An 18,540-nucleotide genomic window follows, 5' to 3' on the forward strand; every position below is an offset into this window, starting at 1 on the left:
AATTTGAAAAGATTCTGCTATGAAAACATTCTTTACAGGAATTTTTAATGTAAAAAAAAGAGTATTGTAAATTCAGAAGTTATTGCGAGGTTTTTATTGTTGCGAAAAAATCGAGTTGTACACGCAATCTTTTAAACTCGCATTTTGAAATGTTTGATATGAATTGAACAAGATTTTTCTCAAAATCGTAAAAATCAAAATCGCATTCAAGTCTAAAATAACAAAATCGCAGTAATAAATGCACGCAATAATTTCTGAATTTACAGTATGCTGTATAATAAGAATAAATATATAACGTGCATCAATATATTTAAATCACTGTTACTGTTACAGTAGTTTTTGCCGGTAAAATTCAGAAGGGGTTTATTTTCCTGTAACTAAGTTATAAAATGATATTTTTATGTTACATATGTAAACAAAACTACATTGCTATATATCAATTTATTTGAAGGACATAATTCTTAAAATGATATTTAAGAATGACGATGATTAATATATAAGCAATACAACATACATATAGCTTTCTACAAGTAAATGAATTAAATTAATGATTGTGAAGTAAATCTTCTTCAGATATTGTATCAATATGTTTTCGTGCTTTAGGTTGTACCACACCTTTTGCTAACAATGGTCCTTTTTCATTGTCTTTAAAATGTAAATAAAGAGCAGGCCATACGGCATATTTAATTGTTGACCCAGACTTGGTATATTCTTTATGTGTATCTTTATCTAACAGATTTCCTTCTAATGGACTTATGTCGAGATATAGTGGTGGATCTTGAATAACAAAGTACCAACATATTTCCAAGCATTTTTTGAAATACGTACTGTTTTGCAGATATTCAAGTATTTTATCATCAAGAGATAGAGAACTAATCTCCTTCTTATATATGTCATCGTCTTTTATAATCTGAAAACGAAAAACAATTGTTGAAATATAAACAATTAAAGTGAGTATGTTGACAATCTGCGCGAAAAAGACAACTTGAAAGCTTATTAAAGAATTTCTGTCATTTGAAAATATTTAGTTTATAAGAACGTTACAAGTAGGTGTTGAATTTGTTTAAAGTAATGGTTCTATTAATATTTTGAAATCAATCAAATCAAATCAATTGCAATTTCTTTAATCTGACGAATAAATGTGTCATAGAAATTTAATTTAGAACGCGTCACAATTGCAAAGGCACATATCGTATTTTTCTTGTATAGTCAAAATCTCTCTCCATGGGGGAAAATCTCTCTCCTTTGTTGCCTTATTGTTGTTGGTTTTTTTTTGTATTCTTATTTGTTCTCCCGTTTTTTTGTGATACCTTGTTAATAAATAAAACTATCATCCAAGAATCAGCATTTGAGAATCAACGTATCATGGTGCACATGTTTAAAATACCATACTATTATTTAGAATAAATTTTTAAGACAAATAGACAAGTTGATATGCCTGCAATATATCATGTATCGACATCTGCTATCTTTTGTCAAACACTGTGAGTAAAACATATGCCATGTAAAATCAATAAGAAATCTACATCTGATTCTGCAGTTACCATGATGATAACTATTCTACAAAAAAAAACCTTTTTCAATAGTTCATACGGAAATTCGAACTACCGAAGAACAAAAGAATGAATGCCTGAAAAAATGCAATCTTATACATCATGTTGCCATAAGACCATTATTAACATTATTAGATAACTCTGGTGTTGATCAACGTCATATCATCATCATATCCATGAGTCATGGATTCCGAAGATGTTTTCTTTCAATTATTTTATCTTCGTGTAGCATTCTTTAATTCACGGTCCTCATTGTTTAAACTATTTCATCCATAAACATTTACTAAGAGTATGAAAAAAGAGGTAGTTACCAAGTGGAGATCCCAAACCCATGAGTCGACGTTAAACTGACGATATTATTTACGTACCTTTTGAAGCATCTCGATATTAGCCACAGCTATCTTTTTTCGGTCTTCTGTAAAACTTTTACGACTTTCTACCGGAATTTCAGACCATGAAGCCTCTACCTGTAAATATTCGTTTTCGTTATTTATTACTTGTCACGAAAGACACTTTTGTCACTTGTACGTTACTGAGCAAATAACCTTTTTTTCATTTTATATTTATATATTTTACTTAATTCTATTATTTTACTACGTTTATAGAGGTCAAATTGTTTAATAGTTATTGTTGAAAGAAATACTTATGGTTACAGTCAATGAAAACAATTCATATATATATATATATATAGATAAGCAGAAGTGGTATGAATGTCAATGAGTTAATACTACATGGAAGTCACAATGTATAAAAAGTTAACAATCAAAGGTCTGGTCTTCAACACGGAGCCTTGGCGTACACCGACAGAAAGCTGTACATGTTCTATCCATAAAATAGAGGTCTGAATATGCAACGGTACTACTTATGTGACTTGCAAAATGTAGTTGCAGGATTTTTGTTGTATATATTATGTTGTTGTGTCAATATAACGGAACTATAAGCAACTGTCAATCAAGTTAGAGGATAAGCTAGCAATTAAATAACGTTTAAACCACATAGTCAGGAAATAAGTAATAACAGCTCCTTTTGATTCGTCGCCTTTTCAATTTAGTCGAGAGTCTGATTTTGTTGTTAAAAAAACAAGTATAATTAAAAACCAATTGTTCAGAGAACAATTGAAGGTCTTTCCACATCAAAGAAATTTTGAAAAGAAGCCTGTTTCTCAAGCTTATACTTTAACTAATAGTTTTGATATGCTTTAAAGTGAACTAAAGGAGATAATGTGCTACTTCCGGTCTCAAATGATAGCTTACTTCACTCTGATTCCAAAAATATATAGTTTGTATATACTTGTTTGTGTACAACGTAAGATAATTGGCCTCTTCCAGTTAATCGCAAGTTATTTCTAGTCTTGAAGGATAAGTTTATGTATCTTTATTACAAAATATACGGATTCCGGGTACTTTTACATGAAAACAGTGCAAAAATATGTACTTCCGGTATTCTCAAGGTCACTTCCGGTTGTCATTTTTCATCGAATCGCTTCGATCCAAATTAGTCAAAAATTCCTGAGGATGTAACAAACAATTTGTAAAAAAAATTTTGTCGATATCTTTTTTTGTTACGAAAGAAATGATGATAAACAGTGAATAGGGAAATAACTCTTACAAAGAAAATGGTTCGGCTTAGCAGCGTGAAATTTAAAAGCGCATAAACTATACGATACAATATAAGAAATATTTAAGCAACATATTGCAAAACAAACATTTACAAAAATGTATCGCAAGAACAAAATTTGGCGGAAGAAAAAAAAATAAAAATAAAAATAATAATAATAATTAAAAACCAATTGTTCAGAGAACAATTGAAGGTCTTCCCATCAAAACAATGTATTTTGATATGAAAGTTGTGAAACTTAGTTTAAAATGTCATTTCAATCGTCAAATGATAGCTTCTAGTACGCTGATTCCAAAAATATTTGGTTTCCATACATTTTTTTTAAATAAGGGAGATAATTTGTTACTTCAGTTTGAAAAATGTTACTTACGATTATATTTGAATATTTACTTGACACTGATTCCAAAAATATCTGGTTCTATATACTTTTATATTATTAAAGTACAAAAAATAGCTACTTCCGGTTTACAAAAGGTCACTTCCGGTTGTTTCTTTCAAGGTTAAATGGTTTGATACCTTTTTCCAAAAGTTTCATAGCTTTATCATGTATACATATAAAATAAAAGCAAAGGTCAAAATCTAGAACGTCAAATTAAGCTATGACCTTGAGATCAATTTCAAGGTCATGAACTAAGGACCTCAAATCAAAAGACCATAGGTCTTAATTATATTTGGTTAATGACTCATATCACCAAACACGTATTTTTAAATACAAGAGGGGAGAAAACTCCCTTTAAGTTCAACGTGCCCTTGCAATAACAATTTATGTGTTACGACATGTCGTAACTAACAATTTAGTAAAAATAATTTGTTGATATCTGATACGGTCTTTGGATATAAGTGAAAATAAGCCAAATTCAAATATTAGAATATGACCTTGACCTTTGACCTTGACCTAATTTTCATTTTTTGGACCAAGGACCTCAAATCAAAAGATCCTAGGTCTCTATCACTTATGGTTTATAAGATAGAAATGCATATCACTTATATCAGATGCATAAGGGGAAATAACTCTCATATGGAGCGGTCATATTGCTTCGGTCAAAATAGGACAAATCATGCAAAGGATTTAACGAGCAATTTTGTAAAATAAATTTGTCGTTATCTTTTACGGTTGCGAAGGAGTTGTGAGCACAAGGAAAACAGTATTTGGGAAGATAACTCCTACAAAGAAAAGTATTCGGTTACGCAGGGTAAATTTCAAAAGTGCATAAACTGTTCGGTATCATATACCAAATATCAAAGCGACATATTGCGAAACAAATGTTTATCGCAAGAACAAAATTAGGCGGAAGAAAACAAACAAAAAAAAAATAATCAGAAGAAAAACAATAGGTCTTTCCACAGAAAAGTGGAAAGACCTAATAATCAGAATAAATACAATAGGTCTTTCCAAAGAAAAGTGGAAAGACCTAATAACAAAAAATACCGAATATCAAATAGCAAAACCAAAAGTTCATCAAATATCAAAAATTCTAATATGACGACCTACTTTCGTCGACCAGTATAATTACAATACATCTACCTTTACCGCAAACGCAGTAATACACAAAAACACCAAATATCCTCAATTTTCGACATCAAAACCCAAAGTTTACGAAGGCCAAGATTAATTTACAATATATGTATCTTTATTATACAGCAAATTAAACAAATCAGTCCATTTCAATCAATTTTTCAAAGTAAAATTTTATTAAACGAAAATTCCGCGAAATGATGGTATTATCTTGGCATGGCAACAGAACATGTTGACGTCACGAGTCAATTGGTTGGGCATTTATTTTCCTATTTTACCCCTCGCTAACGCGCAGGGTTAAATAATCGAAAATAAATGCCCAACCCATGGTTAAATGAAAACAAATCTACGGTTGCCATGAATTATGTCTTAATCAATGGAAAACAACTTTCATAATCCCGACTTGACACAAGCATTTTGTTGTGTAGAAAATGGTGGATTAAACCTGGTTTGATACGGATATTCTATCATCTTCATTTCAATCAAGCTTGGATTATTATCTCTTTTTTGTGGAATTATAAAGTGTTAGAAAAAATAAGTATACTGGCAATGTTGATCACCAACCTGATACTGGGATGGATCTTTTAACAATAAAAAATGTCCAACTTGCTCTTCAGCTTTCTTTTTACATGTTGTATACAGAACCTTGAACAGAAAACAAATCAATGCATGTGTTAGATTAAAAAATAGCTAGTTATTTCCAAATATCTTTTTATTTGTGTGTCAGTGGGTCGTTGTCTTGTTATCATTAACTCAAAATCGATTTTCCTTTATACTGAATGAAATAAATGGCGATCGTAGATTTAATAGTAGTTGTTAAAGATTAAAATTGAAACGTAGAGACTCAGCTAAAACGTAACCATAACAAAACTTTTCTGAAATGGAGGAAATTAACAATTCGGCAGTATAATGAAAAATCGCATCTGATATAAAGGATTTTCTTTAGCAAACGAAACAAAAGAACATAATTGCAAAAACTATACAAAATTCATGTCTTGTTTTGTCATAATTTTAAACTCTTAATTTTTTAATAACTTTGGAATTTTCAAATTGTTGGCCTTGTCTATAATAATCTATCACCAAGTTAATGTTTAAGTGCTTTTGCGTGCAACGTACTCATTAATGACGTTCTAGTATTAAAAGTTTGAATGCTGTTCAGGTACGAAATTCAAGAACTTTAGAATATCAACAAGAATCCATCTTATTTTCTTAAAAATACTACGTAGTTTGATACACAACTTATTCATCAAAATGAACGGATCAATGCAATTGCATACCAACACAGAAATGCTGACTTTCATCTTTCCATGAAGTTGTTGTAAAAACTTATTGCATTGCTGTACATCTATTTAGACGTCTGTTTGTTTTGTTCAAACATCGCTCTCAATATAATGAAAGTTCATTTGACTGTCATACAACTGAGAGGTTTAGCTAGCTATAAAACCAAGCGTTTGTCAACTATTTTCTACATAAAAAAAAATGCCAGTACAAAGTCAGGAATATGGCAGTTAGTATCGATTCATATTTTCAGTTGAGCTTAGGATTTTGCTATATGCTTCCGGACTTTCCGTTTATCATTTTCCTCGGAGTTCGTTTTTTTTTTTTCTTTTTTTCTTGAAACAGACTTTACATTTCTGAAAACAGGTCACATTCGAAGAGAAGAGAACTTGATTGTGATAAAGGCTATTGAAAATTATATGTCGTCACAGATATTTAATAACAGTCAGCCAGAACGTAATGGCGCGCGTTTAATATTTTGAAAGGGATGATTTCATCTTCAAACCTTTGAATTGTTGGTTAAATAGCTTCCTTGCAACGGCAACAATCTTTCAAAGAAATTATAAACAAGTAACGCAAGCCCTGGAATGTTGTATCAACTGGAACATATATACTCAATATAATGGTGCTTCTGAAATGTTGATACAAATAAATTGAAAGGATACCATTTGGAAGCTGAAATCATCTCGTGTGTTAAAAAGTTTTGTTTTCAACCGACAGGTTTTTATTCCAGATATGAGGCCACAATCTATATAGTGGAAAGTGAATATAGATGATAATGCTAGCTTCTTTTAAATCTTCCTATAAGACGGTTCTGTATTTACTCAGCCTCATGTGAATAAAAGTCGGCAAGAACAGGAGCACAGTTGGTTGCCATGAAAATTGTAATAAACAAATAATGAATGTTGTACACCATTATAAAATAGCTGCGTTCAACATAGTAACCAAAATTTGAATTCGGAAAGAACAAAGTTATATATATATATTTGATATGAACGATGTATATTAGGTGATGACAATGCATATTTTTAAAATTTTCTGTATGCATTAAAAGATAAACTTGCATACCTTAATTAAACTATATAAATGATAAACTATTTTTTCGTGTTTCTTTTCTTTTTTCTTGGATTTCTTCTTTTCTAAATCTTGAACGGCATCTGTCCACTCATCATCATAAATTTTAGCCAACTTTTCAGCTAACTTCACCGGTCGATTTGGATCATTCAAATCTGTTATGTTTGGATTATTGTCAGTCAGTAAAGAACCTGCCACATTACTAAGCCTTTAACAAATATAGTCGTATAAATTTGTTGCCAACGATAGACAATAACATGGTGACAGAATTTAAGATATAAAAAAAACTCGCTCTATTGTGTGGAAACAAGTAGACAATATAAAAATTTAGTTCTATCGTTTAAGAGCTGATATACCCGTATGGTCTAACATGTATCGTCATCTGTTAAACATACATGGTTTGTGTCAGTATCAAAACAAAACAAATCATAATTTCAATTCACACATTCACGTATAGTAAAACTGCATTCTGATGAGATTAAAAGACATTTACACATTTCTCTACTAGCGTTACATAGTGTTGTAACCCGTTGCTTGTATACACAGATTGTATCATGGAAATAGTGTACATGATTACCGATATGTTGGTTTAAGTTAGAGGAGGGAGCTAAATTAAAATGCATGATTTTTTTATGATGTGTAAAAATATAGTTGTTTTTTTCCTTAACATGATAAAAAGTATGGGATGCAAGGTTTTTTCGTTTCACAGGTTGTGCAAAATTGTCAGATGTTGGATAGATTATGCATTGAAAATCCAATTTTGTGTGATAAAATGAAAACTGATCCATATATGTTTTAGATATAAAGAGAAAATCGCTCTTATAATATGCTTTAAGTTTAGAAAAAGAAAAATGGGGAAACCGGACTAGTTTTCTTGATACATAATAAAATAGGTAAACTCATAACAGAGTCTTTAGTTAAAGTTAATTGAAATAAGTTATCCCCTCTTATATGGCACAGTTGAAAAACGAACCAAACAACAATATACTTTGTAAATACAGATTTAAGACACATATCTTTCTATATCAACACAAAAGAAATGACAAACAAATGAATTGCATAATACTCTCGAAATATGAACATTTCATTAAAACACTAGACCTATTGTTATCTGCTACTACATAATCCAAGATGGAAGAAGAAAATCCTATTTACCTTTATCTTTTTATGTAAGCCTAAGTGAGAATAATTACTACTGAAATACATGATATTTTGATCGGATAAAGCTTCAAGTCGAACCAAAACTTTACGAAATATATACATAATTAGGGAACATGATAAGGAAATAATAAATTAATTCAAGTTGGACCAGATGAAGATATAGTAATTTAGTTTTAATTGAAATTGGGGTAAAATCATTATTTTATACAAATATGCCCGATACGTATGCATTTACGTCCATACGTGTACGTATATGTAATAAGCAGCTGCGCCATGAGCGCATGATACGCCCGACGTCTTATGTGGAAGTCTTATGCAATAATCATAAATAGTTTATGAGAAAGTTTTAAGCAATAACCATATATTGTTTTAGAGACACGGCGGGACATGTGAAACCCCCCACCCTGGTTTTTTTTACAAAAACTAAATATTACCAAAATAAAATTTTGAATCAAAACCAAAAAGTCTACAGATCTTTAGATTAATATATCAAAGAAGTGTGTAAAGTTTTAAGCAATAATCATAACTTATTTTTGAGATACGGCGCGACATGTTAAAAACCCTTCCCTGTTTTACAAAATACTCAATAACTCAATAATAAAATTTTGAATAATCACCAAAAAGTATACAGATCTTTAGATTAATAGAACAAAGAACTGTGTAAAGTTTTAAGCAATAATCATAAATCGTTTTTGAGATACGGCACAACATGTAAAAAAAACCCTCCCCCTTTTTTTTATACTAATAACTCAAAAATGAAATTTTAAATCATCACCAAAAAGTATACAGATATTGAGATTAATATAACAAAGACATGTGTAAAGTTTTAAGCAATAATCATAAATAGTTTTTGAGATATGGCGCGACATGTAAAAAAACCCTCCCCCTTTTTTACAAAATACTCAATAACTCAAAAATGAAATTTTCAATCATCACCAAAAAATATACAGATATTGAGATTAATATAACTAAGAAGTGTTTAAAGTTTTAAGTCATAATCAAGAATCGTTTTTGAGATACAGTGCGACATGTGAAAAAAACACACCCCTGTTTTAGTTATAAAGTGCCGTAACTCAAAAAGTTTAAATCTTATTTTCACCAAAAAGTATACAGATCATTTGACCATCATAAGAAACAACTACATTAAGTTTCATGAAATTTGAATAAGTCGTTCTCAAGTTACGGTGCGACATGTTTACGCCGGACAGACGGACAGACGGACGGACGGACGGACAGACAGACAGACGGACGGACACCGGACATTTGTATACCATAATACGTCCCGTCAAAATTTTGACGGGCGTATAAAAACTCTAGTAGTAAGTGAGTCGTTTCATTAGGTTAGTTAACGGTTTTTTTTTATTTCAACCATGCACATATACGTTCAAATAGTGTATAGATGATGTTTGATCATAAATAAGATATTGCTAAAGACGACTGTTCAAAATATCACAGTGTTTTGTCAGCAGTATATTGGACACCCTCGCCATAGTGTCTACAGCTCTATAAAATAAAATCCTTCACTACTTTACCTATTGATGTATGTATTCTTTTCACGTTGAATGGCGTCTATTTTTCTCTTCAGATCATCTGCGTAAATTTCAATATCATGTATATGCTCCATAAATCCAATGGGACATTTTGACGCACTCTGATCTGGGGTAATATGTGTTAAATGTTGTTGTGTTAGAATAGTCCATAGCCGTTCGACTTCATCTGTCATCGCTTGTATTTGAATTTCCAGCTTCTGTCTTTAAAATATCTTTAAATTGCAATATGCACATGATATATCATGTATATATTATTTAATCAAACAATGTCTAAATACGATCATTTGAACTCTGTTGGATTTTTGTCTCATTGAATATCATATAACATCTCCTTATTCATATTTTGCGCTTTCAGACACCCTCTTTGTCATCATTCCACCAAAAAATATAAATAGTGTACTCTTTCTGTGTATTTTGTAATTTTTATCCACGAATGAGGCACATTCTTTTGTTTACGTCTGTTATATTTGTATTTTTTTATTTGATTACTGTTTGAAGCGATATTTATACTTATTGGTCAGTAACGTGGGCAATAATTGTTCATAAAATCACATATTAGGTCATTTATTTTCGTTTTATTCCTATCTTGTCTCGATCATGTTTATCCTTTTTACCAATCATTTGTATGTGAAATAGTTGTGGCGTTTTACATGTTCATTGCAAAAATCAATCAATCTAAATTTAAACAAGCTTGATACAGCTCTGAATTTGGATTGTGATTAAATAGTTGTCTGACACAGAATGAATGTTCTAATTAACTTAAAAAAATTGTTTTGCTGTTGAATATAAATCCCCTCAAACAAAAATATTTAAAGAATTTTTTTTTAATTTCTGAAATCTGAAATGAGAAAATTTTTACCCATTGCTGGCCCCCAATTCCTAGACTGTTTGCCCAAGAACTCTTAACATAGATCCCAACCTTCTACTTAATGATATGAACATTGTGGTACAGTTTCAGAGTAATTGAAATACTTATACACAACTTATTGTCCTGAAACTAGATAAATGTATGTTTTGGGACCCTTTGGGCCCCTTATTTCTAAACTGATGGGACCATAACCCCCAATTCAATCCCAACCTTCCTTTTGTGGTTATAAACATTGTGTTAAAATTTTATTAAATTCTATTTACTTATACTAAAGTTATTATCCGGAAACCATCCGTCTTCGAACGACGATGACGACGACGTGATACCTATATACGACCGCAAAAATGTTTGCGCTCGTATAAAAAGAAGATGTGGCATGATTGCCATTGAGAAAACTCTTCACAATAGACCACAATGACACAGAAAAATAATGACTATAAGTCACCATACGCCCTTAAACAATGAGCAAAGCCCATACCGCAAATTATCTATGAATTACACCGAAATGACAAATGTAAAACAATTGAAATGAGAAAACTAACGGCATAATTCTGTACAAGAACCTTCGACGATTTGTTTATATCTTTTGCCGTGAGCTTCTTTTCTTTATTTATAAATTTTAGATTTATGTTTCTAATATATGGGGTTTAATAAAACTTTGGTGACTATTTTTTATTGATTAAAATAACCTCCCTAAAGTATTTCGTAAGTTCTGAAATGACGTTGACAAGTTACGGAATTTTTCTATTCTTTGAAGGGGCATCGGTGTTCGAGTGGTCTAAATAGTTACTACTGTTATCACTAGCCAGTCAACAATGCGGTAGTGAGTTCCAATCCCTCTCGTGCGGGTGCACTATATTACAATCTTAATTGAATATGATTGTCATTTTTCCTACCGAAGGTCAGTGGTTTTCTCCGGGCATTCCGGCTTCCTCCACCAATAAAAACTTACCACAACAAAATAGCCTAAATGCGGTGCTTAAAAGTGGTGTTTAAACAACAAAAACCAAAATCAGATCTATTCTTTGAAAACGCGTTGGATGTGTCAAAAGGCAATCGAGTTGAGATGATCAATGATTATCTGTTTATCGCTATTTTACCTATGACGACGTTATCAATTTCATGTCAATTTCGTTAGAAACACCATGTGCCTGCTTAGTTTCTAGCGATAATTTTCCATCTCAAGCGAGAAGCATGATATGAAAAATTATCACAAAAAAAAGATCATAGGAAAACTGCAAGAAATTGCGATAATACATATTAACAAATAAAAGTGTTTTGATTGATATTCCACTGGTGATGTTGTTTGTTTATCATAATGCAAAACACAATCTGTAAACGTATTAGGTTTGTTCGTCTCATTGAGCGACAAAATAATAGAAAATGAAATAAATAACACATCTAACCTTGACTGTGGTACTGTAGTAGCTTCATCTTCAGAATAACTGTAAATTAATTGAGCTAAATATTCAGCACTTTTAAAATGCAATCATGTCAGTCAAATTTGAAAAGGTAAAAATATAGATATGTTTGATAATACTATTTCAAATATAACGTTTGTGCTAAAAGTCGATACATAGAGGATTGAAGGTATTCATTATTCCATATAATTACTAACTTTGAATATACATTATATGGATTTCAATAGTTAATCGTGGTAAACCAACTGAAAAAATCCAACTGTAAACTTTAAAATTAACGTAACGTGTTTCTATGCGTCATTTTAATATAAAATTTAATGTATATATATTGCAAGTGACTTGAATAATCTGTAATCTATACAGTATAACAAATTTCAACTTAGATTAATAAAACATATGACAGTAGTAATCTTTTGTATATTTCTAACAATTAATAGATAAAAGTCGTAAATTACTTAATAAAATAAATTGTTTCCACTTATCATATCATACAAAAACTCAGTTGATTCACTAACAAAACATTTTTTAGTCAAATTTCATTTCTTCTAGATCATACAAATGTAAACAACTCGCAATATTATAAACAAACTTATATTTAAAATGAAGCTTGCAACATATGAAATATAACACCAATTTAAAGAAATATTTTCTTAAAATAAAAATAGGTAAACATTTCAATTATCAAAGGTGCACAACCTCAATAAGAAATCGTTGGCTCTGTTTTGTTCCGCATCTGGTTTAACAAAACCACCGCCAGAGCTTAACATGAGTCGCTGAATGTAATCGGTGGTATCATTTATACTGATCTATAACTGATGATTTTTCCATAGCTGCCTCGGTGGTAGCTGGTTTGCCTCAAGTGCAGAATGTCGAGGATTCGAAGACTTAAAATAAGTGTTTGCTATTGAGTAAGATCAACGAATTAGTCAAACCTAAATTACAATTTGATCAATTGTAGTTTTGCTCTTTTTTATGACAGTTCCCTTTAATATTGAGGCGTTATTCTTTTGACAGTATTTTCCTTTCGATAGTTTTTAATAAACCGATTTTAATAATTTCATTTAATACAATCTAAATGTTTCAGCTTACATAAATTTATATTAAATATTTTTCTTTCTTTCTATTCTTCTTCTTCTCTCCGTATGAGCTTCCTTTATAAGGAACACCAAGGATTATCTCCAAGTAAAAGTACTATTTACACATTAAAATATATATATGTTATATATATTTTAAAAGTTAATATCAACCAGTATAATACACAGTAAAAAAAGAAAAACTCTTCTATTTACACATAAAATCCGAGTGTCTTTTATAAACGTTAAAACACAACTTATACGGAATAAAAACTGTTTGTTTCAGACCGTCAACCATCCATTGCCTCAAGCAACTTTAAGCGTTTGATATATAGTTTATAACACATCTCCCTTGTTTTGGTTTCTATCATGTTCATTATCTTGTCGTCTCTTAGTGTTTGTGAGAAATGCCTACAGTCTATAATTAGCCTGATGATACTTGATTTAGATTGAAAGACACTGTGCCAGACTTCAGCTGTTATATGTTGAGTAACGTAGGTCTTGATTGGTTGAAAGTATGTAATTCTAATATTTGATAAAATTGGACACTCCAGGAGAAAATGAAAGATATTTTCCTCAGAAAGATTACATAATTGGCATACTGAAGAAGGTGCTTGATTAAATTTCGCTCGATCAGAATTCAGGATAAAGGTTCCTGAAATTATTCTAGCTTTAATAATAGCTTTTCGAACTTCAGCTTTTGTCTTGTCAAATATAGTCCATACTGGATGATTTTTGCCAACAAGAAGATGTTTAGTATCCATATGTTTTAGATTTGATTTAGATTCTGCGTCGTCCCTTAGTGTATTTTGCCAGTATGTGTTCAGATGCTTCGTTACAAGAGATTTCCATTTCAATTTTGAGGGAAGAGTTTCTTGGAGAAGATGAATTGGAGGCAGTCCATACTTTAACAGGATTTCTCGAATTGTTGAGAAGAAGCTGTTTGGGTTGTCATAGTTGACCGACATTTGTCTGATGATGATATCATCAACTCTTTGAACATTTGAAGACAGTAGATTATGTAGAAAAGACAGTTGCTTTTTGTGTAGTTCAGTTTCTATTGGCAATCCACCAATTAAAAGATATATTGCAGCTATAGCCGTGCGTTGAGGAAGAGATTGAAAATGTCTTAAATTCTTTCTATGAAAAGATTCCAGCGGTGATATATTAGTCTTATTTAGAGGAATGGCTTCCAAACCATAAAGGAGTCTTGGTAGAACATATGTGTTGTAGATTTTATAAGATGTTACTGGATCTAAGCCGTTTGTTCCATGCACCCCAGAGCCCATTAATGCATACAAAGTTCGTCTTGCGAGCTTTATTCTATTGGCCACATTTATTTCTCCTTCCTTTTTCCAACTTCTAGTTATACCTGAATGAGTTGCTTCTTTTGATATTGTAACCGGAGTATCGTATAGAGTCCAGTCAGCATTTGTAACCTTTCCACATGTAACAATTTTTGTTTTTGTAGGATGAATTTTGTAGTGATGTTGTTTAGAATATCTTTCCGAAACGTTGAGCATAATTGAAGATTGTCTCTATTTGTTTCAATAAAAGCCATATCATCAGCGCATGTAGGAGTACCGACAAAAATATTTCCAGTATTTAAACCTAGAGAGTTTCTTTCTAGTTCTAAAAGTAGGTCTTGTACAAATATTTTGTAGAGATGAGTAGACAAAATCCCACCTTGTCGTACACCTTGGTGGACCGAAAATTTTTCACTAAGATCGCCTTGCCATTTCACTTTTGTTGAGAGATTAGAATATAGATCTTTAATTACCAGCCAAAGGAAAGAAGGAATATTTAAGTCTAATAATTTATCTAGGATAATGTCATGCTGTACCACATCAAAAGCTGATTTAACATCCAAGAAACCCATATAAAATTCATTGTTTTTCCTTGTTTGGTCATATTTTGATTCCGATATAATGAAGCTAGAGATGAGAGGATTTAGGCCTTTAGTGAAGCCAAATTGTAAGTCCGTAATGTTTTGCAGATTGAGTTTAGGTAGAATGCAGTATTCGAAAACTTTTCCCATGACTGGGGTTACTGTAATACCACAGTAACTGTTGACATCAGAGGGATCCTTGTCCTTTTTTAAAACGGGGAAGAGAATGCCAGTCTTGAAAGTGCCTGGAGTCTTTAGAGTTTCTATTATGTTATTGAAAAGTTTTGTAAGATAAGGAGCTATTTCATTTTTGGAGAATTTGAGATGTTCAGCACATAATCCAAATTCAAAATTTTTTAAAAAAATTGTCATATCTTTAAAAAGATTTGATTAATGCGAAAATCCTCAAATGATTTTATAATTGCACATTGCCATACGAACAGGTTATTTTGTTTAATTTTAGATTGTTGAGACATTGTAAAAGGCGTTTTGTCTGAAATAATTATTGGTACACAGTGGCCTCATTTTGATCGCTATTGTGCATTTTTGTTATGAATACTATCTATATACGTCTATGTCAGGTTCTTTCGAACCTTAAGCAAGATTATACAATTTGAATCTTTAAACATATCTTTTGAATGTTTTGTGTTAGGAGTTCCCTGTGGCGTAAATACATAGCGTGTCATCTGCATCAATTTATAAAGAGACATATATGTAATCTATAAATTATTTATCATGTTTTAAGTATTTATTCTATAATTAAATGACTAACAAATAAATTCATGCATGCATTTCAACTCTTACCAAATATTTCGATGTTCCTATATGATGAAAAAAACATCAAAAATTGTTTGAATGAAAAATTAATGCATTTAAATAATAGTGTTTATTTAACAAATATAATATTGTAATATATCTTGATTCATTTACCTAGAGCTTCTAGAATCATTCTCTCCATTATCATAGAAGGCAGCAGTTCTCTTTTCATCTGTGGATACTTTAAGCAAGTCTGCCGAAGATGGCCTAACCAATATTGTAATAAAGATGGATATGACCATTTAAAAATGTGTACATAATGTTATAAATATATTTGTATGTAACCATTTTAAAAAAAAAGTACAAAATATTTATACAATCAGATGAACGATACATGTTAAACTAAATTACTTAATTTCACATATATATTTATATATATATATATTGGGTTGATGTTTAGACGAGTTGTATATACAGAATGTACAAAACCATGTATCACCATAGCTGATCTGTAAAAATAACATCTTCATGCCATATATATCATGTACTGTAGTACGACGCTAGATTAAAACTAACATGGAAAGGTAACACTCGGCCACCGAAAGCTTCATTTTTATGAAACCCAGGTGGTCGTGTGGTCTAGCGCGCCGGTTACAGACCGTTATGGAATAACCGTTTCACAAATGATATCGGATATGTTCCTTACGTCGTAACTATAATCCCCTTCCCTTTCATGAATGTGACCTACCGAATTAGACTATTTACCGGATTTGAAATCACATAAGCAACACGACGGGTGCAACATGTGGAGCAGGATCTGCTTACCCTTCCGGAGCACCTGAGATCACCCCTAGTTTTTGGTGGGGTTCGTGTTGTTTATTCTTTAGTTTTCTATGTTGTGTCATGTGTACTATACATTGTACTATTGTTTTTCTGTTTGTCTTTTTCATTTTTAGCCATGGCGTTGTCAGTTTGTTTTAGATTTATGAGTTTGACTGTCCCTTTGGTATCTTTCGTCCCTCTTTTACAGTACAGGCGATTTGGTGTCACGATATTTCATAAGCATGGGTTCGAATCCCGGCGAGGGAAGAACAAAACATTTGCGAAAGCAAATTCACAGATCTAAAATTGTTGAGTTAATGTTTAGACGAGTTGTATATATATATATATTTGTTCAGACGTACTTATAAAATATAATTATTTCTGTGACTGTATCTTACATTAATTTGTAGGATCCTTTACTATAGATAATTTAGCTGATCTGTAAAAATAACATCTTCATGCCTTATATATCATGTACTGTAGTACGACGCTAGATTAAAACTAACATGGAAAGGTAACACCCGGCCACCGAAAGCTTTATTTTTATGAAACCCAGGTGGTCGTGTGGTCTAGCGCGCCGGTTACAGTACAGGCGATTTGGTGTCACGATATTTCAGTAGTATGGGTTCGAATCCCGGCGAGGGAAGAACAAAAAAATTGCGAAAGCAAATTTACAAATCTAACATTGTTGGATTGAAGTTTAGACGAGTTGTATATATATATATATATATATGTCGTGTACATTTTATTATTTTGTACAGGTTATTACTTGTACGAAAAATTTGTACAAGTAATTACTTGTATGATGCCATCATACAAGTTATAACTAGTACAAATACAATTGTACAAGTAATTACTTGTCCATTTTTTATTGAGAAAAAGATAATAACTTGTACAAATCATTTTTCTTTCTAGGCCCTTTTGCTGTTCACAAAAATTTTCCTTTTAACAAATAATTCATTACTAAATGCAAAAGAATAATCTTAAAACATTTGAGTACTTTTTATATAATAGATGTGTTAGCAAATCTGTTCAGTTTAATAGGCACAACTACAGTGTAAAGATGGAAAACACCGTAGAAAAGAAATTCCATGATGAAATAAATAAATTTAAAAAAACGACAATAAGATCTTGTAATAATGCAATTCAGTATTCACACGTGAAGGATGCAGATAGACTATAAGGAATGTAAAGGAAGCAAAATTAAGTTCCAAAAACAGCACTTAAAATAATTCTTGAGACGTTTTGAATGTAGCAGGAATTAAAAAAAAACTCATTTGCAAAGGAGACGAAATTATTTGTATAGTTGATGACCTTTACCTACTGATTAGAACATCACATTCTAGAGTTGGTCATGGAGGCATACTCAAAACTTATAAGGAGTTCACAATTTGCCAAGCCATCAGCAGAGAAATGATCCGGATTCTCAATCAGATGTGTGAACGGCTTGAATTTGAAAGTCTCAAATAAACAATTATCCGGGCATAGGCATAATAATACATAGCTTTGTTTTGTGTGTATTTTAGTTAAGACGACACTAATTAACTTTTAAAGTCATCTGATGACATATAAGCGATGTTAACATAAACATAGATATAAATGATTAAGCAAACTCGTGCTATATGATATTTCTAGGTTTGTTTAATTTCATATTATAGATTAAAAATATTTGTTTATATTCGTTTTTACCTATTTAAGATTGCTTTTTGTGGATCGAATCAGTCAATCAAATGATATACCTTTGTTTCCCTTTCAATGTCGACATTCTTGTCCTTTAAATAACTTTGCACATACAATTCGCGTGTAATCCATCTCTATCGAATAGGTTAAATTGAAGTTCACATGAAAACAGATTCAACAATGAGGTCGAATTATTCACTTGCAAGTGAATAATTTATCATCATTGATTCTTCGTTTATTTTGACAAAATTGAACCATACTGGCTGCTAAAAGTGAATAATTA

At 31.2% G+C, this 18,540-nt stretch overlaps 1 protein-coding gene across 2 annotated transcripts in view; it reads right to left on the minus strand.

Annotated features, from left to right (window-relative positions):
- Positions 1-426: 426 nt before the first annotated feature.
- The window catches only part of LOC143085126 (uncharacterized), a 30,235-nt gene continuing 12,121 nt past the window's right edge, over positions 427-18,540 (minus strand). For both annotated transcript variants that reach the window (XM_076261309.1, XM_076261308.1), the window contains 7 exons: positions 15,930-16,022; positions 12,024-12,062; positions 9,732-9,950; positions 7,033-7,246; positions 5,251-5,331; positions 1,922-2,020; positions 427-910 (listed from right to left, as the gene is read on the minus strand). In XM_076261309.1, the coding sequence (XP_076117424.1) occupies positions 545-910; positions 1,922-2,020; positions 5,251-5,331; positions 7,033-7,246; positions 9,732-9,950; positions 12,024-12,062; positions 15,930-16,022 (1,111 nt within the window). In that variant the 3' untranslated portion in view covers positions 427-544. The remainder of the gene's footprint in view (positions 911-1,921; positions 2,021-5,250; positions 5,332-7,032; positions 7,247-9,731; positions 9,951-12,023; positions 12,063-15,929; positions 16,023-18,540) is intronic.

Source organism: Mytilus galloprovincialis, chromosome 8 (genome assembly GCF_965363235.1).
Source record: "Mytilus galloprovincialis chromosome 8, xbMytGall1.hap1.1, whole genome shotgun sequence".
NCBI lineage: Eukaryota > Metazoa > Mollusca > Bivalvia > Mytilida > Mytilidae > Mytilus > Mytilus galloprovincialis.